The sequence below is a fragment of the Labrus mixtus genome, chromosome 3 (genome assembly GCF_963584025.1).
Source record: "Labrus mixtus chromosome 3, fLabMix1.1, whole genome shotgun sequence".
Lineage (NCBI taxonomy): Eukaryota > Metazoa > Chordata > Actinopteri > Labriformes > Labridae > Labrus > Labrus mixtus.
Genome location: NC_083614.1, coordinates 25,220,879 through 25,247,696, shown reverse-complemented (window position 1 = coordinate 25,247,696; position 26,818 = coordinate 25,220,879). Strand labels below are relative to the sequence as shown.

Below are 26,818 nucleotides of genomic sequence, written 5' to 3'. Positions count from 1 at the left end.
GTGTGTGTGTGTGTGTGTGTGTGTGTGTGTGTGTGTGTGTGTGTGTAAAAGTGCAAGCAGGCGGGCCAGGTGCTTCCGTGCCAGAGAAAAGCACTAACAGCATAGCAAAGTATCCTAAGCACATAATTAGTAGTTTCACATGAGGTGAATATTGCTCTTGGATGATGATTTAATTGGGGAATGTAATGAATTAACGTGTGCTGCGTTGGAGCAGGTCTGCAGGCAGGGAGAGACTGTGGGTGGTTTCCTCTTTTCTTTCTGTCGTCCTGGTGAGCTGTTTCACTTTGAGCGTGAAGTAAGATATTAACTGCATGTGTCATGTATTATAATGGTACGGCACATTGTTCTGAGCCGCGACTTTGATTTGGTCAAACAAAAACTATAAGTGAGCATTAATCTCATGTCTCATGGCAAGCTCAAATTGATTTTGGGAACAATCCCTGCAACAAAAAAAAAATGCATTCAAATTCTGTTTTCTAATTAAAAAGATATCACAAGAAGATGCATCACATAAAATATATCTTCACCTTCTGAAAACTTTGGTTTTATTTGATTTCATGTGATAGCTCATGTAACACAGAATTGAGAATATATTTAAAGGCCATATTGGTTTAGTTACCTTTGTTAACTTGTCTCTTTAAAATGCAGTCAATTATTTAATTTCTTTGTAACTGAACCATTTGAATGAAAGTGTTGGAACCAGGCACAATCTGACTAAACCACTTTGACTGACAGCTGACTGTCTGCCTGTTCTTTCTATTTCTCTTGTAAGATGGTTTGTGTGGGTCTGCTGACTGCAAAACGAGTCAGGAACATTAATGATATCCTTGATCTTGATCAATATGTCTGCAGCTTATTAACAGGTACCAGAGTCTGAGCTCACCTTTCCTGGCTACTTAGCTTAGCGAGCCAAACATTGAATTAGCCAGCGAATGAATTAACCTTGCATAAGGACTTAACAGCTTTGAAAACTTTCAAGCTTCACCCCTTCATCCTAATATGATAACTTCTGGCAAGAGGCTCTAGAAACAAAGTTTCTTTAACCACTGGTTGGAGTCATGCTGGCGTCTTGAACTCATTGTTTACAGTTTATGCAGCTGGCTGTATGACAGTTTCCTATAAAGCTGATTCATAAAGCTGTATCACATTGTGAATTTTTTCAGGCCATCATTCAGACTGCCGGGAGTTTCACATCTCTGCTTTAGTTAGAGTTAGAGTCCGACACAGACTAAAAACCTACAAATAATATCTACAAACGGTTAGGAAAATATCATCACAGACATATCCTGTAAGTCCATCAATAGGAAACTGATCTGCGACCCTACACTTTCCCCCCTCGGCTACTGTGTTATTTCAGGGAGGGTGAAGGAAGGGTGTTTGATATTTTAACAGAGAACATTACACACAAGATAAATTCTCTCTTTTATTATTATCTTCTTACAGTACACATAAACATTATGTATGTATGTCATGTTTTTGCCAGTTTTAATATGAACAGTTAGTTTATAATCACTGGTTTATCTCTGCATATCTCTGCTGCCTAAAAATGACCACGTAGCATCTGACTTGTTAACATCGTCAAAGGTCAGAAAATGAAGCACAGAAATACTGAAAATAAAATTTCTAATCATGCTAAGGCTACAATACAAAAAAGTGTAACATGACAGGTCAGAGAAAATGACAGGATGTATTTATAAAAGAAACAATGCTTTTTTTATTCATACAGTTTGGTCTTAAGAAGTATTTCAACAGCTTTAGAAATTTGCTTGTTAAGGTTTATCAAAGTGACCTTTAAGGAAAGACTATCATAAATCATCTACCACTCTCATAAATCTCTTGTTAAAAATTCTTTAACATACCAGGTTACAGCCAACATCTGGTTAGCTTTGCTTAAAGGCTGAGCCTGGCTGTTTCTAGGTTGTAAATATAGATGTGTGAAACTCTCTTGCATGCCCAACGTTTAATATTAAAAGGGAATCTAACATGATTGTTTATTCCATAATTCTGTTGTTGTTTAAATCAAACTTTAACAGTAACTCTTTAACCTTTTCAGGTTTTTGGATAAACTACAATTCCATGGGAGCTGTAGTTTTTCCTTTAATTTTTCTTTTTTTTAACCTGATTTGAAACTTTTGATTCTTACCGAGTTACGTTTTATCTGTTTGGAAAGACGGATGAAAATAGACGAGTGATTGCATTAGCTGTGAGTTTGTGAAACAGCGGCTAATTTAGCCCTGTACAAGACATCAACTGTAGTAGAGATATATCAGAGTGGTAATCATGTGAAATAAGCAAATCAAAATATTCCTCAAGATTTTCTTTTAAAAACATTTAAAAAGCATTTAACTACAAAAAAATTAACAAACATGCAGGAGCTGACACGTCATGAATCTCTGCAGCAGGACTGCAGAACACATTTTTCTCCTCAGTATTATCCAGTGCTGACACTTGAGCATATAGGGGTATATATATAAATGCTTCAGTGTAAAATTCCACTGCTCTGTATATGCAGCCTTCGGGCCCCTGCAGGTATAGGTGTAGTGTGTCAGATTCCAGGCCTCTACTGCTGCAGGTGTAGGTGTAGTGTGTAAAATTCCACTGAGTGCCGCAGAGAGCCGTTTTTTCAGCTGTGAGTGGGTCTCTTAACAGCACCCACCACTCCACCCATCCTCTCCTTACTTTGACCAAGGCCCCACCTCACTGTGCGGGGGCATTCGAGGAGCTCTTGGGTTTGTTGGATGAGGAAATGGACTTTGAAAAACAGATTCTTCTGGTATCTAAAGGCAGGCTGAAACAACATGGTCAGGAAAATAAACACACCTTTATCCTGATGGAGAGAGACAAGCCGTTTCTATGGTATCAAGTTTTGTTTTTCCAAAATGGAGGCTTAAATATGAGACACGCCCTACAGGGGAGCAGGGAGCGCTCCCTCCCTTCAGGTGGGTGAGCAATATTAGGATGTTTGAGGTATCCAGAGGGGGTGCACTCTGTGTGTTTAGGAGTTGCCATCAAACAAAACCAACGGTAACTAGCTTCTCTTCCATGTTTTCGAAGAGGATTACATGTTTAGACGAGCCATCCAGTGAGAAAAAAAAAAAACACACTGATTTGCATGTTGTGTAGAAGCACACTAAATATAGAAAGAGTTCAGCTAGCAAACAAGTACAACAGTGCACACACACGGCTGCATAAAGAGTCATAGGAGCGATGCAAACATCAGCTGAAAGTTGAACTGAAAGTTGCAGCTGTGATAGAAAAAACACGAAATGTGATAAAAAAGTAGAGTGATGGAGCACATTATCAGTGGACATTTCTGTATAAATAAGAGAACACATGGTTTAGCATCCCCCGTCAATATCAATAACAAAATGAATGACTTGAAATGATCTCCTAAAGTTTCGGATGCTCGCTGTAAAAATCCAGTCACACTGCAGAAATTAGTAAAAGTTAGATTTCATAATCCAGCCATCCTTTCTTCAGCCAAGGAAACGCTGACACACACTGTTTGTGGAGAATTAATGCCAACAGCACCTCCCAGCAGCAAGATCAAAACAAATCTTACTGTGTTGTTTATGAATGCAATCATAAGGCTTCAACCAGTAAACCTCAAGGTTCTTTTCAAATGTCAAAACATGATTAAAAGTATAGAGATAACAGGTTAACAGGATTGCCTTTTCCAAAAAGAAAATGCTTCACTTGGAGACAAATTGTACAAAAACCCCTCATGTCATCTTTATCCAACGTCTTGAAACGAGCTACTGTTTGTCATTTCCCAGGTGGCTCCAGGGTTTCACTTGAGGATCTGTGTTGACAAACTTCTTTTTCGGGATCTCGCTGAGAGAGAAAGGAAGGCGGTGGCATGAGGGATTCTCCTTCCGGGACACGATGCAGTCCTTGATGGCTTCTTTGATCACCTACAGGCCACAAAAATTGGGATTTAGGAGCAGAAGAAATTAAAAATGCATTTTGAACCTGTTCAGTTCATAACCCATGTCATAATAGAACAACAGAGACTTGAACCAAGCGATCTGACCCGTTAATAGCATGACAATTACAGGTACTGATCAACCAGTCTTTTTGCAGTATAGAACTAACAATCATTTGTTTTATCTAGTTTAACAAAAACATGTTTCTCTGGTTTATTTGGCAGGGAGACATATGCTGTATACATGCAGAAATGAACAACAATTTTCCCCATGCCTGTTCGTAAGTCAGTGTTTGGGTCAATGTTGAAACCAACTGATGTCACACCTGCCTACCCTGTTTCATTCAAGTTAACCTCATTATCTATATTCACAAAGTGGAGTTTCATCTCAACTTTATGTCCTGATTGCTGTCATTTGTCAATTGTCAAATGTCTCATGTCGTCAGTAAGCTGCAACTGGAGGCTTTGAATTTTCGTTTCGCTGTTCATCAACGTTGTCTGTATATTTCATTCTGGATCAAAGTATTCAAAGTCAGCATGGCTGAAAAAGACAAAGGACAGAGCTTTGAACGAGCTGAGATCAGTATTGACATTTTCTTTCCTCGTATTGCTGTGGTGGAGTTCAAACAATTCAGAATGATTTACCAAACATCTGTGTTGCCAGGCAGATTTGTTTGTATTTAGAACAATTGTCCAAACATGAAGCCGGAATGTGGGTACCCACGCCTCAGTGATGCTGCATGAGGTATTTGAGAAAGGATCGTTACCGAGAATATAAATCTGGATAAGCTGGCCTTCCTGTTAAATCAAAAGGCTTGCATCACGTGTAAACGGTTAGTCAACAGGAAAGTGACTCAGATTGACAGAGTGAAAGTCAGTCTGACCTCTCACTGGCACACGCCTTTAATATAAGCTTGTTTCGACTCGTTCCATCCGGTCTTAGATGGGCTTTAGGCATTCAAAATGTTTGATGTTGCACAACAAACTCATATTTTAGTGGTGACATGACGATGCAAAAATGCAAAACTTCCACCATGAATGAAGGTAGGTTAACAATGTGACACACTGGAAATGATTACGGGTTAACAGTTGGATAGGAATATTGTTTTTTCCTGTTGGAGGCAGAACTGACCTCCAGGTTGTTGAGAGTGTTGAACTCCATCAGGTCATGGAGTCTGGTGAAGGCCTCGTTGGGGTACTGGAAGTTAAAAGTGGAGAATGGGCTCTCTGGGTCATCAAAGATGTCGAAATCAGCCAGCTCCTTCTCCTTCTCTGTCTCTCTGGGAACACCTGTAAGTACAATATTCAGAAAATACAGTAAAATAAAGAGTATATTTCACAAAAACCTCAACATACAAGAGTTAATATTAGTGAAGAGAAGTGAGAATACATGTCGATTTGGGGCTGGAACATCGGGTAACAGAAAAACCTTTTCTTCTTTGTTTGATTAAAAAAAACAAAAATAAATATGAATTAATAGACTGACATTACTTTCTTGTCAAGGTTTTTCATTAAAATTAATATCTGCCTCCATAAGCATATGAAACTGTTGAAATGAGAAACCCTTTTCTTTCTGTTACAATGAAGGATGGAGTGTTCTGAGCATTATATTGCTCGACTCTAACCAGATTCATCATCAGTTGTTTCAGGACTTTGTTTTTTATTTGAACCTTCATTTAATTTAATTGCACAGCTACAGATGTAACAGATGTTTCTCGTTTTGAAAATGCAGAGATACCAAATGGACATAGAGTGAACACACCCTATAGCAGAATGTATAGCTCATACAGGAAGTCCATTTATGGTTTAATTTCCTTCCGATGTTCTAGTTACTTATGTAACAAAGATAAACAGACTGCGGAAATATGTGGGCCGTTGACCTCCTAAATGACCTACTGAATGTAAAGAGGCAGAGGAGGAGGTGAGTTAGAGATGTGGTGTTAGTGTGTCTTAGCATGTCTCAAGATATACGGCCTGTTTACACATAGAGCTCTCTCCCACTGGAGCGAGAGGTTCCCTTCCCGTTCCTGGCTCCTTAAGGAATCATAACTCAGCCGAGCTGCTGATGAAACACTGAACACACTGTGGTTCACATCCGCACACACACTCACGCTCTGTAAAACTACAGGTATGCTCGAGACGGACAAACCATTTCGAAAATGAACCCACAGTGAGCAGAGACCTTCTTTTTTATTGGGGTAAGCATAAAAAACTGTCGGCCGTTGACCGAATATGGTTGAATTCCAGGGTGCAATTTCGAGGAAGGGATACCTCATGTGCCATGATGGTAAATTATTACTATTAAAGTAATTATACAAGGAGCCTTGGCATATTTTCCTCGTCACACATGCCATGTCACGTTCTACATATGCCCATACTTACCGGGTGCCTTGAAATCCCTGAAGTTGATGTTGACCAGGACAAAGTGGATGATAGTCGGGCAGTTCTTTTCTCCTTTTTTTGGCTTGAAGACGTAGCATTCCTTCAGGCCCTCGCGGTCAAAGACTTTGGGGTCAATCTTTGGGAATGGAAGTTTGTTCATCCGGGCCCACTTTTCAGCCAATAGGAGCTCCTGCACCAAACATTTACAAATCAGAAGAAAGAGAAGTCATGTTAAGTCATTTGCACCAAGTTTGTAATAGTTTTGAATTTTAATTTTAAAAAAAAACCGCAACATTAGGTTAGTGTTGATTTTGGCGCCCCCTGTGGCTAAGTGGTATATCATATCTCTGCTAAACTTGTATTAGTCATAGAGAAGCATCACATTTCATGTTAAGTCTTTTTCCTTACCAGTAAAAACTCCTCACCATAGCTTTAACAAAGATGTTTTTTGACAATCTAGTTTGGGTTAATTTAGTAGTTTTTCATCAACAATAAGAATTTTGATTAGCACAGATCCGTTTCAGGAAATAAAGTAAACACAATAAGACTCTGACCTTGAACGGGGGGCTGGAGTCGCTGGGTCGTGCAGAAAAGTCGAAGGAGATAATGAGGTCGACAGTGCGCTGCGGCCGCAGGATGAGAGGGTAGGGGAGGTTGTACGTCAAGCCGCTGTCCACTATATGAATTTTTTTACTCTTCACATCCAGAGGCTCGTAAATACGATCAAACTCATCTGGGTCTGAGAATATCACATTAAAAAAGAAATGACGCACGAACATGATTAAGATATTTATTTCGTCTGCAGCCAAATATTGTTCCACATGACTGACCCGACCGATCAAACGCTGCAATGACTCAACAACACGATGTTCTGTGGAAGCAGGGCTGCGTGGCATATTACTGTTGAAACCACACCTGATGTGCGTTTGTTATTGTACCACCCCACTGTTCCTAATAAATGTTTTTGAAAACCCTTTTCAAAAGCTGCACGTAGCAATATGTTGATAATGATAGTGGATTAAGGGACTTGATATAATGTGATAGACATTTGTAGCAATGGGACAAGAAAGAAGTAAAACAAAAGTTTGCACTTCCTTTAAGCTTTAAGGAGCATTTTGGCTCCTTTCAGCTCATTGTTTCTGTTCTTCAACCCACAAATTTACTGCCCTGGATCTCACTGCTCTTACAAGCTTTGTTTCTAGCAAGGGCAGACATCAACAACAACAGACTGACACAGTTTGCAACTAGCTGTTGAACATAATGAAGCATTTTGCACTTAAAGAACTGAAGATTTCACTTTGGAGTTAGAGGAGAGCAAACCAGAGCTCAAAGGAATCAACTCAGTGTCTGCTAGAGGTGTAAATAATAAACACTAGATTCACCATAGGAACCTTATACGAGCGTTGTGTTCACAGCTTGTTTCACTAGCGCAATCTACTCAGTTTTGAGAGCTTTATGCATTTATGTTTCCTCAAACTTGTTTTTAAATGTATCAACAATCTGGCCCCTGAATCTCTCTCCAGATATGTTCAAAGACAGGACGGAAACAGGGTAACGAGAAGCACTGTGAATGGAAACTGTAGCATACAACATCGTAGATCTACGTTTGGTCAATCAGCCTTCTCCATTAAAGGCTGTAAACTCTGGAACACATTACCACCTGAACTAAAATTAATCTCAGATTTCAAATCTTTTACAAAACAGGTGAAATGCTCAAAGCAAGCCAGAGCTGTACCCACTTTTAATTAGTATCTTAAAACTTTACTTTAAACTGGTTTATAGCATTTGTATTGTTGTACACGTATTTTAATGTATCCTCATATCGTGTTATGGGGTTTTATGTAACCGAATGTTGTACATTTTAATCTGTTTGTTTACACAAAGGCCCAACTGGGGACACGAGTTGGAAATTAGCAATAGCTATATACTCTTTATGCAGCACATCAGTTTCATGCTTTGTATTGAAATTATGTTAAATGTATTAAAATAAATAAATTCAAAATTCAAGCAAAGTGGCAGTGAAAACAGATATAAAATAATGTTGCTTCTGGAAAACAATTGTTGGTTAAGTTTTTACTGCTGTTTTGCAAAGAGTATGACATGATTTAGGTTCAAACATATTGTACTCTACTAAATTACCATGTTGAATTGCAACTCGATTTCCAGCCTAATGCACATGAAGTTCAAATGCATCTTGCAATTTCCTAAATATGTCCTTTAATTTAATTTCTACAAATTTAAATAACATCCCTAAAGCCTGGAGTGCCTGGATTCCACCCTATATATTGTGTGTATCACATTTCCCCCATTTTCCAAGAGCACTCAACACGTTTTTACATTTCTTTCATCTTTTTTTGACCATATTGAGCAACCAGTATCTCTTCTTTTCTCAACATCCCTAATGTGTCTGTATACTGTTCCCAAACACTGCCACATTCTTTAAATCATTTGGAGAATCAAAACTGTAGGTAATAGGAAAAATTTGTATATTCACATGTATAGTCAAATATTTTTTTCCTATTTACCTGTGACAGCATCCACCTCCTCTTCAGGTATAGTAGCGTTTGATGCGACCTCACTGAAGGGAGAGAACAGCATGCTGGTGTTCAGGTTCAGACCCAGCATGAAATTATGCACCTGGTGATAAAGTGAGATGGGTCAGGAAAAAGAAGCAGGTTGCTGTGAAACTGAACGTAGAAACATGAAACAAGTATGCAGAACAAAAAAATGAGGTGTTTAATATTAAGTGCAACTTTTCAAACCAAAACTCCCGGTTGTTGGAACACTTTACCTTTTCATATTAGATCCTTCTCATCTTACTTTGAGACAGAATTCTCTAACACTGTCACAATTTTGCTAATAGTTATGTTACATCTGATTGTATTTTATTCTTTTCTTTATGTATTACTGGCCACTAAAAACATCTCAGGGTTGTAAGGTTTTCTTCACCTGTGGTGCTTGATAACAATTTCTTAATGTGTTTTTTCCCCGTTGTTTATTTCATGTCAGTTTTTTTTTAAGATTTATTTTTGGGATTTTCATGCCTTTATTTAGAGACAGGGCAGTGGATGGAGTCAGAATTCAGGGTGGTAGAGAGAGTGGGGAATGACATGCAGGAAGGGAGCCTCAGGTCGAATTTGAACCTGGGCGGCCCTCTTGGAGGACTATAGCCTCCTTCAATGGAGCGGGATAACCACTGGGCTACCAGCATCCCTTAATGTTCTCAGTTTTGATGTCAGGTTGTAAATGTGTTGTCTGTTCATACCCCCTTGAAAACAAGATAGCACATCTCATGGGAATGAATAAATAGTAAACTGTAAATTTGATGGTTTCTGGTGAATCAACATTTTCAGGTACCTTCCCGGCTCGGCCCTCTCTTGTGTTGAATAAGGATGAATCGCTGAAAAGTGATGTGAACATCCGTTGAACCCAGCTGGCCTGAGCGGTGCGATTGTACTCGTCTTCTGCCTCCTGGTTCTCTGTTCCACCTGAACCACATAAAAAAATACAAGAAAATGGATCTAAATGCTCTGACAAAAGATTAACTCGGGAAAATAAATTATTCTCTGCGATAAAGCTAGAAAACAAAACTGCAACTAAACCCAACTTTAAAGCCTTAAATACAAATGCATAGAAAATAATAGAGCTCTGGATTACACCACAAAAAAAGAAAGAAAACGTTTTCAGGCGCTTCAAAGATGCCGTGAGAAGTTTGAACAAAAACTGGATTCAAAATGAACTAGACTAGAAATATTGGTGTGAAGTGCAAAAATAGTTCAAGAGCATAGATGTATTTTTACAATGCCCTCCGTGCAAAGACCAGGCCAAGTCTGTTTCTCACTCCTCCTTCCCCTCTCTTTCACTTAGTCTATCGCTTTCTTTCTTTCTTTTTAGAATTCATTTTAAATGGGATTAAACAAACAAACACTACAAATTCTAAGACACAGTTGTGTGTCTACAGAGAAAAGAGATAAAAGTAAAAGCCTGATATTTCAGCACTTTTCCCTGACACTAACCACTGTGGCTGTCCTGATGTAGCTGTGTCACGTATACAGATGAAAATTACAACATTACCACAAAAATGTGTAAAGGTGTGAACCTTTCCCATAACCCTGTAATGTGTCAAAGTGTTCAGTCACACATCTCTATTGCACCACGACAAATAACGTGACACAGCAGAGAAAGATGTCACTTACTGCAAGCTTCTCGTATGAATCACTTTCCCAGCTCACCTTTACGTGGCTCATCGTCATTGTCCATACTGTCTTCTCCCACGATGTGCTGAGGTTTGATCTGCTCTGTAAGACAAAAGACAGCTTCATTCATCGGGTTCCAACTTCACATTCGGCTTGTTATCCTCATTTAGACCAAAATAAACATTTCATCTTGTCTTAGTTATGTGACATTATCAAATTCACTGTCTATTGTTAAGCTCTATAAAAAGATAAGTTATTGAATGCAATACACCTGATAGTCATGCATTCTTAAAGTGGGTGGAAAGGTTCTTAGCACTTAAGTACAATCAATGCATTGTCAGAGTGTGTCTGAGTGCTCAAAGGTCACCCCAAACAAATGCATTCAACCAAAAACAAACCTCCGATGAGCGGCCCTAAGAATCCACAGGAAGCAGACACCTTCCCACTGTTGTGGCAACATCATTCAAATACACTCAATGTCAATGCTCTTGAGGTAATTCAAGGTTAGATATATTTAAAGGTGTGAGGAAACCTGCATGTGTTTAAGTGTGTGAAATTTATTTTGGCGCAAGACCAAGATCCAAATGCAAGACAGACAATGAGTTTCCAGACACGGCTGAGTGTCAGTTTCAGTGTAAGGGTGTACCACGAAAGTTACTTTATCAGTAGATCTATACAGACAAAAGGCAAAGGCATTAGCTGAAAACGAACACCCTCATCCACTTGTATTAAGGGCCTATGCCAAAGTAGAATATTTCACATTGTGTTAAAGTTATTTAAGATTCTCAATTTAAAGATCTATTATCCACAATAACATGTGATGTAAATAATGTTAGATCAACTAAAATACTATTTACAGCAACCATGTGAATCTTGGTTATGTAGTTTTGGTCGAGAAATGTGAAAGTTGGAGAAATGTACAGATTCTGTGCTACATGTTCATAACTCTATACACAATCTGTCCTCAGAGGAAAATTTGGTCCCTGGAACTGTGTGAAAATAAAATGCTATACAAGAAGTTATGGTGGTGGGCCTGCAAGAGTGAAACCGTAACTCTCCTGGTGGCTTTTAGCTCCAAACAGTGTTCAAGGGACCCATTCTTTCATTTGAATAAAGTTTGTGTATTTAGTTCAGAAAATATAGCATAGAATTGTTTCACTTCTCCGGCTTTCAAATTTCACCACCAAAACTCCATAGTGCACCTTTAAAATAGATTCAACACAAAAAGAAGATAATTATAATACTGAGAAACTTTATCTGCTAATAAAGATGACAGCAGGATAGAGTTTCAATAGACTGCAGATTGTTCCTTTACTGTGCTGTTCTAAACAAACTAAGGTATCTAATTATACCTGCAAAGAACAGTTTTCAGAACTTTCTTTCGTTGAATCATCAGCCAAAAAAAAAAATCACCATTTATTTCTGTCAGCAAAACTAAACAACAAACAGAAGGAGGAAGAGAGAAATGTTACCTAGCTCCTCTTCCATGGTGCTGCCACCAACTGTGTCTTTGACCCCTAGGACTCTGTTGAACAAGATGGAGAAAGCGCTGCCCCACACACCTGACACAGTGGGTGGAAAAAAACATGCTGTTTGTAGGATTACTCATATAAAATGGTTAGAATGCTTTGTTTCAAAGTCATCTGTCTCACCCATGAGAAAATGTAGAGGGTTTTCCTCATATTTCCTGACAACAGTTCCCATGAAGAACTTGCTTCCGAACATGTCCGGGGTCATGAAGGTGCCATACTTCGCCATACCGATTTCATACGGGCTGAACTCCACCCAGTCTGCAGGGGTGAAACCAGACCAAAAATGTAACACATTTGGGGAGATAATATGATCCCTGTAGCGATCAGGTATACTGTCACCGACCACTCTGTGTGCTCGGTGTATGGATACAATGGGCACATGTGCAGTACTCAGGAAGTGATCTGGCACCTCTCCAGCTACCAGACCAATTTCCAGATTTGAACCAGCGACCCTCCGGTTCCCAAACCAAGTCCCTACAGACTGAGCTACTGCCTTAACTGGGTTGATAAAACCCAGTTAAGGCAAGTTTAGGGTAGCAAACTATCTTCAGGAATTCTAAATTAAAAACAGTTAACACCTCTTTTTCAGGATTTAGTGACAACAATGCAAAATGTGCTGCATATGTAAGACTTTAAATGTAGGAGAGGAGGAACATTGGCTTAAGTCTAAAACAGAGTAAGCAAAAGGTGAAACGACATGAGCCCCAACTGTTTCAAGTTTATTTCAACAGCAATATAAGTGGTCAAACGACAGTAACTTTAGCCAAGAGTTAAACCGAACTTAAGCTTCCATTTGACAGAGTCTTTGAATTTTGGAAAAGAGGAGAGACAAGAAGAAAACTGAAGATCAGGCTTTGTCTAGTGAAGTTCAACTTTAAATGACTTTTCACTTGGGTGTTTAGCTTTTGAAGTTCCGTTCTTAAAGTTCAGCTGTCATAGTTGGAATAACACAAGAAAACTAAGTGTAATTCTAGATGTATAATGACGCTCGCTTCTGCCTTATGTTTGTCAAGTGACACAGCACAAAATCTTCCAAAACCAAATATGAAAACACGCATGCTCATGGTAACTTCTGACAGCTGCTGTTATTGTGTCGTGACAAGCTCTCTGTTGTTTTGGAGTCCCTGCCAGAGATTGTTTTTAAAGGAAGTTTCCCCTTGTCAGTGTTAATAACTAAATGTTGCCAAGTGCTTTGCTCATGGTGGATGAATGTTGGGATCCTGTGAATACTATAACAAAGAGTGCAGTCTAGACCTGCTTTTGTACAAAGTGTCTTGACGTAACATTTGTTGAGAATGGTCGAGATATGTTAATAGACAGATTTTTTTTTTTTTACAATAAGAAACCGTAAGTTTCGTTGTTACTTTTATCTTTCCGTCTCCGTACGTTTCCCAAAAACTTTTTTGTAATGGTTGAATTTTTTTTTCATGATCTGAAACAAACAGTTAAAAATCGTGTCCACTACCTTAAGCTTGAGCTCTACTGATCGCAAGTTCATGGCGCTACATTTACGCACCTATGACATTTCACCATTACTATGAATGTCGTGGAGGAACAATGGGGGGATGAAGTTATACGTGCCGGCAGCAGAGGCGGTAACAGAGGCCTTACAGGGGTGAGACAGGATCAGTGAAGCCAGTGGGGGAGAACTACACTGTGTGTGTGTGTGTGTGTGTGTGTGTGTGTGTGTGCATGTCTGACTGTGTGTGTGTGTGAGCATGTCATATGGTGTGTGTGTGTGTGTGTGTGTGTGTGTGTGTGTGTGTGTGTGTGTTTGTATGTGTGCATGTCTGACTGTGTGTGTGTGAGCATGTCATATGCTGTGTGTGTGTGTGTGTGCGTGTGTGTGTGTGTGTGTGTGTGAGCATGTCTGACTGTGTGTGTGTGTGTGTGTGTGTGTGTGTGTGCATGTCTGACTGTGTGTGTGAGCATGTCATATGCTGTGTGTGTGTGTGTGTGCGTGTGTGTGTGCATGTCTGACTGTGTGTGTGTGAGCATGTCATATGGTGTGTGTGTGTGTGTGTGTGTGTGTGTGTGTGTTTGTGTGTGTGTGTGTTTGTGTGTGTGTGTGTGTGTGTGTGTGTGTGTGTGTGTGTGTGTGTGTGTGTGTGTGTGTGCGTGTGTGTGTGCATGTCTGACTGTGTGTGTGTGCATGTCTGACTGTGTGTGTGTGAGCATGTCATATGGTGTGTGTGTGTGTGTGTGTGTGTGTGTGTGTGTGTGTGTGCATGTCTGACTGTGTGTGGATGTGGAGCTCCCACTGTTTGTTTACACGCCATACTTTCTTGCGCTTCTGAAACGCAATGTGTTTCTACCCACTGGGACACCAATATTACACCAGTTTAAGAATCAATATGAATGTACAAAGACGTAACGGCAGCGGAGCTTCGTTATGGCGCTGTTGCTGAATAGCGCTCTGAAAAAGGGGGAAATCAAGGAACATCAATACAGTCACAGCAAAACATCAACATTTCAACAACATCTTATTTCTATATGTAAACTGCAACGTTTTCCTTAGGTTAGCAACAGGAACAAGTAGAGTTTGCAGTGTCATCCAATGAATGAGGATATAAAGATTTATCGGAATGGCAGTTACCATGATGAGTCAAGTCTTTATTTTTGTCTTTTCTTTGTTTGTTTACAGAATAGTGCTTACTCATTCTCTCATCGGTGTCCCACTACAATTACAAAAGATGTTTGGTTGAAAGCCAATCAATACTCTCCAACTTGTTTGACATGACTGGAGATTTCTGACGTTCCTTTATTGCACTTTCCTTTCAGAGGTCTGTTCAACTGACACGTTGTCTACAGCTGTCGTGTGGGTAACATTGAGTATGAGGAAGTAGTACTCAACATGGAACTAACCCAGACTCTATCATGACCTTATGCACACTACTTAGTTCCTTCATGTTGAGTTGTTGCTATCTGCGTAGCGGTCACTCGTTGACAGCCCACGACTTCATGACACGTCCTCTTTATGGTGGTAGAGCAGTATTATAAGGAAATAAGTATCACTGGGGGATTTTGCATGAGGCAAAATACGATACGGTAAGATAACACCTTACTGTCCGTATGCACGTCATCATCTGATGATCTCTAGTAAAGCATAAGATATGCAAAACATTTCTGTTAATGACCAAGATGACAACCCTTACAATTAAAATGAATGCACGTGCAGATCCCTCCAAGAGACACTTATTTACCTGCAAACATGAGCTCAGAAACATCTGGCTTGACGTGCAGGCATGTGAAGAGAGGAAGAGGACTCTGGCCCTGGTTAACTTTCTCCTGTATGCTGCTCAGCTTGATGCCCATCCTCTGTAAGGAGAGAACAAATTCTTTGAAATACAATGTAGAAGTAATGTGAAAAAAAAAGGGGGAATAAATGCAGTGCAAAATAAAAAGTCTAAATAAGGCTGGGGAAGGATGTTGGTTCATGAAAGTAAAGAAAGGATATAAAAAAAACATTAACTCAAGAAAAGAGTTAGAGTGTTGACTGCAAAAGGGGGGCAAACAATAAGGAGTTCAGCCAAAGTTAAAGCAAACAGATGTTAGTTGTTTCTTACCGCAGGAATAAGCGTCTCTCCTATGAGCATACCGAAGATATCTGTAAAGGTTACAGGCTGCCCTGTGGCCTTTTTGGTCCAGAGGGCCTGGATGTAGTTGGTTATGTGTTGAGGCAGCAACAGCCTTAGTGGGTTGCTGCTAACTCTGTTCATCAGTTCCTGATTGATATCGTTTGGGCCCTTATTGGGAAAGTCTGGGTGGGAGTAGAGAGAGGCCATGTACCTGCAGGGGGAAGAAAAATGTTAAAAAAATAACTTGTTATGCAACAATATCAGTGCTATGTTAAATGTTTGATCAGTCAATAAATTTGTATGAACAGTCAATAAGTGATAAATAAATATCCTTCTGCTCTTTGCAGGGTTTACTCAGGAGGTACTGTACTTGTAAGGAATTTAAATCTGGAAGGTCATTTGACAAACATGAAGATGGAGATCCAAATAAATCAGAGAGGCTCACTTGATAAAAGTTTCATACCAGCAAAGGAAGGCAGGAAGGTTTCCCATAGAGGGGAGGAGGCAAAATGTGAGTCAGTCAAAAAGAAAGATAACACAAACAAATAGCAGTAACAAAAAAGAGAGAGACGCAAATAGAAAAGGAGTACTAGGGAGTTAAAGAGGAAGGGAAATAAAAGGTGTAAAAGAAAGGGGAGACTGACCATGTTGACCCAGAGAGTCCTGCGATATATGTGGCACAATCCAGTACCCCGGAGTCAAACAATGCTTTCATCACACCTGAGAAGCCTACCATGGCACGGAAACCTCCTCCTGAGCCTGCAATGGCGATCACTGGTACCTGTAATGAACACGAACAGAAAAAGACAGACAACAAAGGCATGCTTAATTGCATCATCTAATAGGCCTACTACACAGCTTAAAGGATCACAAAGTAAGTAAGTTCCCTTTTGAGACTCTGTACAGTGATTGTGCCAATGCAAAGTGCGTAATGTCTTTTAAACAATTTTCAACTATTTCATAATTCTCATTGCGCAACACTGCTTCCTCTGTGCAGCCTGTGTGTATCTCATGGTCAGTTCGAAGTATTCTGACAGATAGATTTCCATAAGAGTCGAGCTGAGTTTGGTGCTGAGGGATGTTGAAGAATAGTGGAAAGCAGCAGCTGGTTATCTCATTCCTCTGGAGCTTCCTGTACATGTTGAAGACATGAGCAGGCCTGGCTGAAGATTACAGCCAGACCCGATGACGACAAACCCAAAAACCCCACAAGTGAGAAAATTAACTTCTGCTCCCTCAGCACGAGGGTGGGGGGGGGGGGGGGGGGGTGGGGGTGTATGGTATGGTTTCCTTTCCATTCTGAGAAAGGTTGAAGTGTTAGTTTGAGCCGAGAACATAACGTGTGAGAAAAGGACATCACAGGTTTAAGTTTAGCAAGTCAGCAAGCCAGCTGCAATTCTGGTTAAATTACAGACCACAAAGATTTGCATGATTTTCCTTTCATCTTTATTATCTTCACTAGTTAATGCTAGAGAGAGAATTTTGATGTATAAAATAAGACTAACTGGGCTATGAACTGACCTCTTAACACCAAGTTTAGCCCAGTAAAGAGTATAGAGCAATAATATTAGCTCCCAGTGCCTGCAGTAATAAAATCCCCAAACCCAGACATAGATGCTTGGGTGGAAGGTTTTGAAATGCTCCAGCATTTATAGCAGTTTCAGCAAATGTAAACTTAGCTTACAGGTGAGCGATGTTGCAGCATGCTAGAGGCAAAAGAGTGAGTAGTGCACTGACAGCTTCTGTTAGCTGCTATGCTAAAACAAAATTGCCCAAGATATACTTATGAACTTAGGTTGGTTTTACTTTAACATCTTGACTCTACTATTTGAGGAATAGTTTGGGAAATGCATTGATTTGTCTTTTCGCTGAGAGCAAGAGAGAAGATATACCTTTATGGATTCTAAGTTAGGCTACAGCCAGAAAATTGTTAGCATAGCTAGCTTGAAGTTAGGAACATGGTGAAAAGGCTAGACTAACTCTGTCTTTGGGAACATGTCTCATTAGTAAATATCAACAGTTTCCATCCATGTGCAACAAACATTACCCAAATAATTCAGCTGTAAAAGTGCTGGTGATGATAATTTGCTTCTGTAAGACAGAGCCAGAGTAGCTGTTTTTGCTAGGCTACTTTCTGCAAATATTGCTGTTGCTTTATACTCAAAACACTTTTAATTATCTGTGCAGGATTAAAAAAACAACAACATTTAACATGTTTATTTGTGAGTTTTATGAAGTGTGAGTTGAACTGTGTTACCTTCAGACAAATCTGTTTTACCCTGACTCCAGTCTTTGTGGTAGCAGGACAGTTTAGTTATAAGCTGCTGCAGTAACTGTATATATAACCCTTTTCACACATACAGAAATCTCCTGGAAAAACTCTGGAGATTTGCCTACCCGGAGGGGCTTTAGGCTATGTGTGAATGCAAACAGCCGCATTTTTCCCACGGACTTTACCCGGAGTTTCACGGCCAGACCCCTTTTATTTTTTCCTCAGAAAATCCGAGTGAGCTGATGTCTGAACGCGGCAGCATATACTCCGGAGAATGACGTTTATATACAGTGACTGCATAAAGTGTCTGCACGCGACCACTACGGTCTCCGTGCACGTAATTAAACGGCTGCATTATGTTTTCTGTTCGTCAGTATGTTGTTCTCCTCTCTTTTGTGGACGTTGTCATTCCATTGGATTACACATAGCATTGATATAAAGGCAAATATTCGCATTATAGCATCGTGTAGCAGACTCTGTTGCTACGGCCGCTACTTCCGCGTTGTTTTTTTACGTCTTACCTCAGGAAATCCCCCGAGCCCCCTCCCCTCTGACAGGGATAGTCCCCCGCTGTGAGGAGCATATGTGAACGACTAGGTCGGGAGAATCTCCGGAGAAGTCCTCCTGTAAATATCTAGATATTATCCAGAGTGCATATGTGAAAACGGCTTATGACGTAAAGAAATGGAAGTGGTATTGATCTACTAAACTGGCTCTATAGCACAGCATTAAGCACTGACGTTTTCACAGATGGTGTAATGAGCACTTAAACACTAAGTTTTAGCCTCACTGATTGAGACTAATGTCTGAAAATAGTTATTTTTTTATTATTTACCAGTTTACATGTTACATCTAAAAAAAATGTTTTTTGCTTTGTCCCTACCTCCTCTGGAGAGCAGGGGAGGAAACGAGGCTTCTCCATGTCTAGCAGCTTCTTGATGCCCAGCATCACTCTTTCTCTGCGGGTCTGTCTGAACTGCTTCTCTTTGTCACACAGGGCCAGGCTGAACCGCAGGTCCAGGTTGGTGCTGCAGAAATAATGGAAGTAAGGTGAAAATGAACATCGGATGGCAGTATGAAAAATAATTACTGATGATTTAAAAGTTCTTCAGAATACTACTGATGATGTTGAAACTTGTCTTTAGGTCAGGGGAAATCTGCCTCTGGGTGGTCTCTCGCCCTTTTCTACTCATCATCTCAGAATTACTAAACCCTGAAAAATGTATGGCTTTCCAAACCCTCTCACGAACGCCTGTACAGTGATGCTACAGGAATTGAGATGCATGTTAACCCATTACTAGCTTCACAGGTATCCAGTTGTTACTGAGTCATGTTGGTTAAGTTCTAATTTTAGTTTCTCTGTCGCTGCAGTGAAATTCCTTTGTATTCTTACATTCTTGTGTATTTCTGAACCCGTCACTGATTTATAAAAAAGCCGTCAATCATATTTCTAGCAATAATGCCTCTTCATGTGAGGGCCATTAAGTAATCACAGTGCCCAAAATAACTACAGCATTAAAACAAAATAACTGGAACATAGAATACGTACCAAATCTCCAAGGACATCTCTAAGTATACTTTAGTTGCCTGTGAAACACAATGAATGCTTGGTTATAATTGGATTGGTAATTGGGTAGCACTTTATATTACAGCACAGTTGGGTTGGGTAATAGGGTTAATAAAAAGGTAATAACCAAATGATTCACTAGGTAAGGCTTCATAATAACATTGTGAATATCTGGGTAAAATTGTACTTAGGGTCATAGTAGGGAATTTGAAGAAATTAAACTATTTGGTAATACACGGTGATACTTTGGTAACACCAAACTCCGACTCTTATGTTTCAAACATTCCCTTTAGTATGGAATTTAGTAGGAAATACTGTACTTCTTACCTGGGACACACTTCTGATAAATTCTGTGTAAAGACCATGAATCAGTGCTTAAGAATGCAAAACCACCTGTTTCTATTTATTTTCACGGTAATATGAGATTAAACAGTAACACTTTATAATACCTACACACTATGAAACATTAGTTAAGCATAAGCAAATCATTGGTTGCTACTTTATTTATCATCTTTGAAGCATTAAAACATATTTATGTCATTTATAACCACCATTTAAAATGTTTAATTGCTGATTGTTATTTATTGTTATCAAGCCATCACCTAGTTATTACTTTTGTAATTACATGTTATATGTATTAACACTTTAATATCACAGTATCACAAACAAGTTTAACAAACAAATCGTATGCTTTGAAAAGGAAAATAATATAATTGACAACTATTTGCAAAATAGCTTTTTAAGCAAGTGCAACTCTTTTCACTGAAATTAAATTAACCACTTAAAGAGCCCATATTCTGCCCTTTTGGGGGTTTGTATATTTAATCTATGTATCTACTTTTGTACATTCACAATAGCTAAAGTTCGAAAAAAGTGTCTGTTTTCATGTACTGCTCCTCCTTGCTCCCTCTACGCTCTGAGTCCGCCAGCTGCACTCTGTTGAGCCCCCACTGTTAGACCCCACGTGGGCCAAGTCTGCTCTGATTGGTCTGCCGATCCGCTCTGCCGTTATTGGTCAGTTGCTCAGCACGCTTCTCGGAAATTTCAACATGAGCTGCAGGGCTTGCCACAACGAGCCAATGGGCTTCGATCAGTGATCTCACACTGACAATGACGCCGGACTGACAAATTTTTATTGAGGGGGGCTAGAACCGAGCGTTACATGCGGCTAATGCCACAGCCAACAGGAGGACGTAGGAGAAGCTGCGTTTCTGTGGACTTTTAATTTTCGCACATAGATGTACCTAAACATGCACAGGACACTTGGAAAACACACTAAAGGGCATATAAAACCAGAAAAAGCATAATATGGGACCTTTAATACTTTGAAATTAATGACTAAAAGCCTTGTTGTTGTCACTTTGGCTCCCTACACAGGCAGTAAATATTCTATCATTATTATCGACACTACTATCATAAAGCTTCTGAAGCAAACTAACTATTTTAAACACCGAAGTCACACACAAATACACTTACTGTCTTGTGGCTTTCAGGGTAGCCGTGCTAAAGCTGTTTCTTGTCAAAAGAAAAGTATTTTACTTTGACAAAATGGTTAACCTCTTTAGCCATCCTTTCCATAATACTGTAATAAAATCAAAGCAACACTCAAGCCTTTTTTTTTGATCAGGCATATTTGAGTAGCTGTATGTTTATAAGGCTCATTTGCGCCAAAAGATTCAAATACAGACAATGCATCCCGTCTTAATCTCCTAGAAACATTAAGAACCTTTTCGTGCTCATTAGTCATTTAGTCCCTTAAATATTTAGACACTGATCCACAACGATGAAACAGCTAAACAGTCTCTTCAGGTTAAATGTCTTACTTTGCCAATGAGGAAAGCCTCCGTCATTTTCTGGCCTATACCGTGCTTGGTGATGTCATAAGACGCTGTCCCAAGTGTCTCATCCATCACATAATTAGCGTCCATTAATGTTAACTAAAGGAAATAAACATAAGCAGTTAAAAACATTTTCAGAGCAACACATCAACTTTCTTAGCAACATTTGAATGTTACGTTCAGCTCAGATGCAAAAAGAAAAAATGGTCATGTTGAGCGATAACATAAAAACTCCAAGCAAAGATTTGCAAGAGGCTGAACGAAAATTGTGGCAACATGAGTTCAAATTAAACTAAAGAGAAAAAAATCTTGTGAAGCTGTTTTTTCTTAGATGACCATAGACTACTTTAGTGTTAAAATTTTCGATCCTGTGATGATGCTATCTATCTCATTTTTGCCAGGCTAAACTCCATTAATTCCCTGGTTGTCTTCCTAAGCTAGCTACATTGCTATAGACAATAAAAATGCAGATCTTACTTCTAGGACATTTTGCTGGTTTGGGTCTAAGATGAAATGAAATGTCTCGTTCCATTTTGGATTGATGTTGTTGTCTATGTGCTTGGTCCTCTTTCTGCTCTCTGGGGCAGTTGGGATGAACAGCTCCACGTATGGATCTGGAGTGTCCACTGTGGGTATATACACAAAAAACACACACACAAAATTGTCTCTTAATGGCAAGACAGGGATACACACAGAAAAATAATCTCCCTTCACAGCATAAAAAATATTTTTAGTCTGGCCAAAACACCAAACAAAACTTATTTCTGTGGAATTTGATCCCAATCTAAAATTAGTTTTGGTAGCGTTTCCTCAACATAGAAACATTTCCAGTGAAACGAGCAGAAGCACCGACATGTAGCAACATGCAGCATGTTCGGAACGTCTTGTAGTAAAATGTGCTAGAAAGACATGAGAAGAAGAAAATCAAAAAAGAAAAGGTAGTTGAACTCACAGAGATCACCAAGCGCGCCTTTGGTGACACTCTCAGCTCGAACCACAGTCACGGTAAATGTGTGAGAAAACTGCTGTTCCACCTGCAAAACAACATTCATGTAGTTCAGCCTTACGTGGGAAAGTCACCTAAACCACTATGATAACAAGGGAGACAGGTAGAAATCACACAGTTTAGTTTGCGCATACCCTATTATGCAAGAGCAAATTGATTGTAATATGTGATATAAGAAGGTTCACTGCACATTCAATGTCTATCGAGCAGAGCATCTAGATTTTTTAACAGGTTAATGCTAGTTCACTTCCTATTTAGCTTCTCTTTTTTTTTTACTGTGAACAATTACCTCTTTGCATTTGAACTCCAAAGGACACTTCAGTTATTTTTCAAACGTGCAGTGTCACGCCCGCGTTTGGTAGAAGTTTTAATAATTGGTACTCGTTTACAACAACAGGAACATTCACAACAGAAATACAGCACGTGAAGAAGGAAACTAAAGGTAGTGAGGAAGCAGCTACTTTAGTAGACAACACTTAATATTGGTAAGGACTACAAATGGACTACAAAACATGAGAACATCTCAAATACAATTTTGTATTGTACTTCAATTATTTATGATACACCATGAAAACTAATTTTAAATGGGCTATATGTAACTTTTTACATGTATAAATCGTTTTTTATCGCCCATTAATAAGCGAACGGTTAACTGATGTGAAAAAGTAGATGTTCACTGTCTATCTGTGTTGCCTGCATAAAAAGTTCCCCGGGTTGTATTTTCCGCAAAAGCTCCAGGAAGTGTCATTTTATGCACGTTCTCAGTGTCCTCCTCACTCTGCTCTGCTTACAGAGATCAACAGTACAAACTCATCACACACTCCCGACACAGCCAGAGGTCGTCTTCCACACACTTCTATCCGCCCTTAGAGCTCCCAAAGGCGGACAAACTCATCACACACTCCCGCTCTCAGCCAGTGCCTGCCTGTCATTTGTAGGATGGAGAATGAATACAGACACACAGACTCCTTCACAGACTTTCACATGTGTATGACCACTTATCTCCTCTGTGAACATTATGTCGGTTAATATCCAGTGTTTCTCGGCCGATGATGATGCTTGTTTGTGTACGTACGAGCACGTATGACGTGCACGCGAGGGAGAGCGAGTAACAGGTTACTGGTGCAGTTTGCCTAACGACCATGCGGTATCACTGCAAACGCAGTATTTTTGAAAGTTACATTTAGCCCCTTTAAACAGCTTGTTTTTGTTCACATCCACTTTTTTATTCCACTATTCCTGATGCAATATCAGGAGTATCTCAATGCTGATAGGCTTCTGCAAGACAGCATAATGTGAATATCTTCTCAAGCTGAACAATATTAACTTGTCCTTGCCACTCATGGCACCAAGCACAAATGTACCCAACCTTTATTTACACTGAAAATACACTGAAAACTGTATGGCTTACTATGAAACACCATTCCACACAGACTCTGGTGTTTGTTTTCTATCACTGTATCTGATAAGTAATCTTTACAAAAATACTGTGAGGAATATTTCATTTCTGCTTTATTGTTTCTTCTGTGACTGCATTTAGCTACCAGTAGGAACTGATAAGCAAGATGTTTTTTGTACCTGATTCACACAATGAAAATACACCATATACTTGTTAGTAGCGTAACCTATCATAAGATACATCTGATCAAAGTTTGTGCTTATGGATTCATTTTTCCAATGTTTAAGAATGTGCAGTCAAAATACAGACAGGTTAGACGGTCATAAATCTAAAATGTTCCCTCTCGCTCGATACCCATCACTTAATCCACATGTTGGATTTAGAACAGAAGTTGTTTTGCCTTCTTTTGCAGTGTTGTTTTCTTTGAGTGTAATCCTAGAGAGAGTGATAAAGCCTTTTTTTATGCGGAAATTTTTAAATCTGTTAACTTTACCCGTAATTTTAAGGTGTGGACTTGTATGAGGGACACAAGGTCCCTTAAAAGACTGACTGTTGTGTGAGAAGTTTCGCCTTCACAAATTCTTTTACACACTTTGCGAAATGCAAAACTGTGATACAGGGCTAAGAATGCTGCTATCACACTGAATATCTATTGCTTATCTGTGCTGCTTAAGACAACCCACATTGACTCCAGTCTGTAAAGACAGTGTTCTTATGAAGGTGGCTTGCTGTTGAGCTGTTTGTTGCATTCATTTTTTTTTGCTAATGTGCATTAAGAAGGAAAAAAAGTTTATTTTAAAAGCCAATAAGCAATAAGGCATGCAATGGAATGATTTGCCTTATGACTTAAACATGGAGTCTTTTGTGCTTTTAAACCTTGTTAGTTTTTAAAGGGCATACAGGAAACAACACCTATGTCATATACTCACAATTATATTGGAAGCCATCGTGTGAGGTCGGATGAGTTATGCTCAAGAAGGCTATTGTTGAGATTTCAACTTTTACTCAAAAGAAAATCTCAGTGACGATCTGCAGCATTTGGCATCTGAAAGTTGAAACAAACACATTTTATTATCAGTGCAAATGCAGACAAAATGGCTATAGAACACAGATAAAACTCTTTATCAAGTGGATGACGTGCAAATCTTCCGATGAGGATCTATTGGTTACATTTAGCATGATATCTTTCTGTCTACAACAAGGCTTGTTACATGGATAATTTCTTTAAAATAAATATTGAAGCCTTTTGCACCTTCACATGGGGCAAAGGGAAGTATGCTAAGCCACAAAACCCATGTGATTAAGACTTGGCCACTAGTGACTATTTACGTGTGAGATTGTTATCTGATCATTTGCATATGTAGAGGAGGTGAGAGAGAAAAGATACAAGAAGATATGTCTAATTAAAGGTTATGTGTGTCAGACATACAGTACATTTTGATGTATATGTGCATTTGCAGAGGAGATGGTGATTCTCTTTTAGACACATTTAGACTTCTTCTGTGTGTTGATAAGGAATTTACATGAAGAGTTTGTCTGTGTGAGCCGGTGTATGTGTTCGCTGCTGATAGCATATCAAGGTCAGTGAGCCTTTTCTCAGCTGTTCACCAAAGCGTATCATTACTGAGGGGACCAGGAGCACGTAGAGAGTCTGTGTGTTCACAGCACCAGTCACGTAGTTTGCATCACTGGTCCAACTTTTCAAAGTTGCCAGTTCAATCTGCCCTGGTTCTGCAGCGTACAATGGGAGCATGCAGGGCAGGCTGCTGAGTCCTGCGTGTGTGCCAACATAACTCAAAGACTTAACAACTCTTCATTTTCATATGAGGACACACAATGTTCCAGAGGAACACAGCAAGCAGCCACAATGCAAAGCAGCGGCAGTAGTTCAATCTTTCAAAAGCATGGAGTCAGCTCTATGTCTCATGCAGCTTCATCTTATCTTAGTCAAAAGGAAAAATCTCTTTACTTTTCACATTCATCTTTATATCACTTAGCATAGTCCAAAAGGGAATACGTGGGATATTCATTACATTGTAACACTTGTATGGATTATAAGCTTCATTCAAACTTGTTATTGGGCCACTATAAAAACAGGTTTTTCTTGATTTTTAAATTTTAAACTGGGCAGTCTTCTCAGTCACTTCTCAGTTTGCAACAACCAATGATTTTAAATGTTATTTTGGAGAGATGTTTATCTAAACTTTTTTTGTAACGATGCAAACATAGAACATTATATTATATTCTAATAGGAGATAAAGTAATCCTTCTAGAATACAAACACTCTGGTCGCTAACTTTCTGCATCTGTTCGCTCTGATCTGCAGCATTTAGAGTTTACGGTATACTGAATTGATTTAAGTGCTACGTCTGTTAGCGCGTCCTCAGTTTCCTTATCCTCTCAAGTTGCAAAAAGTGAACAGCTCGCGGAACGCTGCACGAACACGAGCAGGCCTTCCTCCCTGAATACTTGTTCAATTCTTTTGCAAAAGAAAAAAGGAAAGAGTAATGAAAACATACCATAACCGGAGAGCGCTATCAACTGACAAATCCTGAAAAACGTGTCATGGTGCTCGACAGTTTCGTTCCATCACAGACGGACTTAAAGCTGGAGGAGGTGCCTCTTCTCGGCAGATGTACGATACGCACACCCGGCTGTCTGTGGGAGGCTCGCAAGCTTGCGTTGGCCGACCTTAACTTGAAGAAAAAGTCAAGAAACAGCCACGAAAAAAAATCGCCGTTTGTTTAAAAAGAAAAGGTGAACGAACAGAAAAGGAAGACGTGAGTGACGGAAACTCCGAACAAGAGTCAGATGTTGACTCAGCGGATTGAACCGAGGCTGACGGTAGCTCTCCAGCTCTCCAACTGCGCACCAGTGCGCAACGGCGTCCGCACGAGGGCGCGGAAAGACTTTGTTGGCACGATAAACGACATTTGTGAGATGCGTCTACGGAGATGACACAGGGGTGACGCTGAAGATATGAATATTAGTCAAATACTCCTAATGTGGAAGTCTGGCCGTTTTTGTTAGCAAAGGTTAAAGCAAAGGTTAAAATGGGTTTCATAGATGGGATTCACACAAGTTGAATTTCTCAAATATATATTTCATCCCTAATTACATTCA

The 26,818-nt window shown here is 39.5% G+C and overlaps 1 protein-coding gene across 1 annotated transcript; it reads right to left on the bottom strand.

Annotated features, from left to right (window-relative positions):
* Positions 1–1,410: 1,410 nt before the first annotated feature.
* Positions 1,411–26,570, bottom strand: LOC132968251 (cytosolic phospholipase A2-like). The gene is made up of 19 exons (XM_061034190.1): positions 26,215–26,570; positions 24,625–24,740; positions 22,243–22,324; positions 21,768–21,916; positions 21,276–21,389; positions 19,435–19,472; positions 18,769–18,913; positions 16,258–16,394; positions 15,602–15,824; positions 15,239–15,353; positions 12,156–12,293; positions 11,976–12,065; positions 10,540–10,605; positions 9,665–9,795; positions 8,833–8,944; positions 6,862–7,046; positions 6,308–6,497; positions 5,058–5,215; positions 1,411–3,914 (listed from the first exon to the last, which is right to left on the bottom strand). The coding sequence occupies exons 2-19, from the start codon at positions 24,640–24,642 to the stop codon at positions 3,756–3,758; spliced, it is 2,250 nt and encodes a 749-aa protein (XP_060890173.1). The 5' UTR covers positions 24,643–24,740; positions 26,215–26,570; the 3' UTR covers positions 1,411–3,755.
* Between the last annotated feature and the right edge of the window lie 248 nt (positions 26,571–26,818).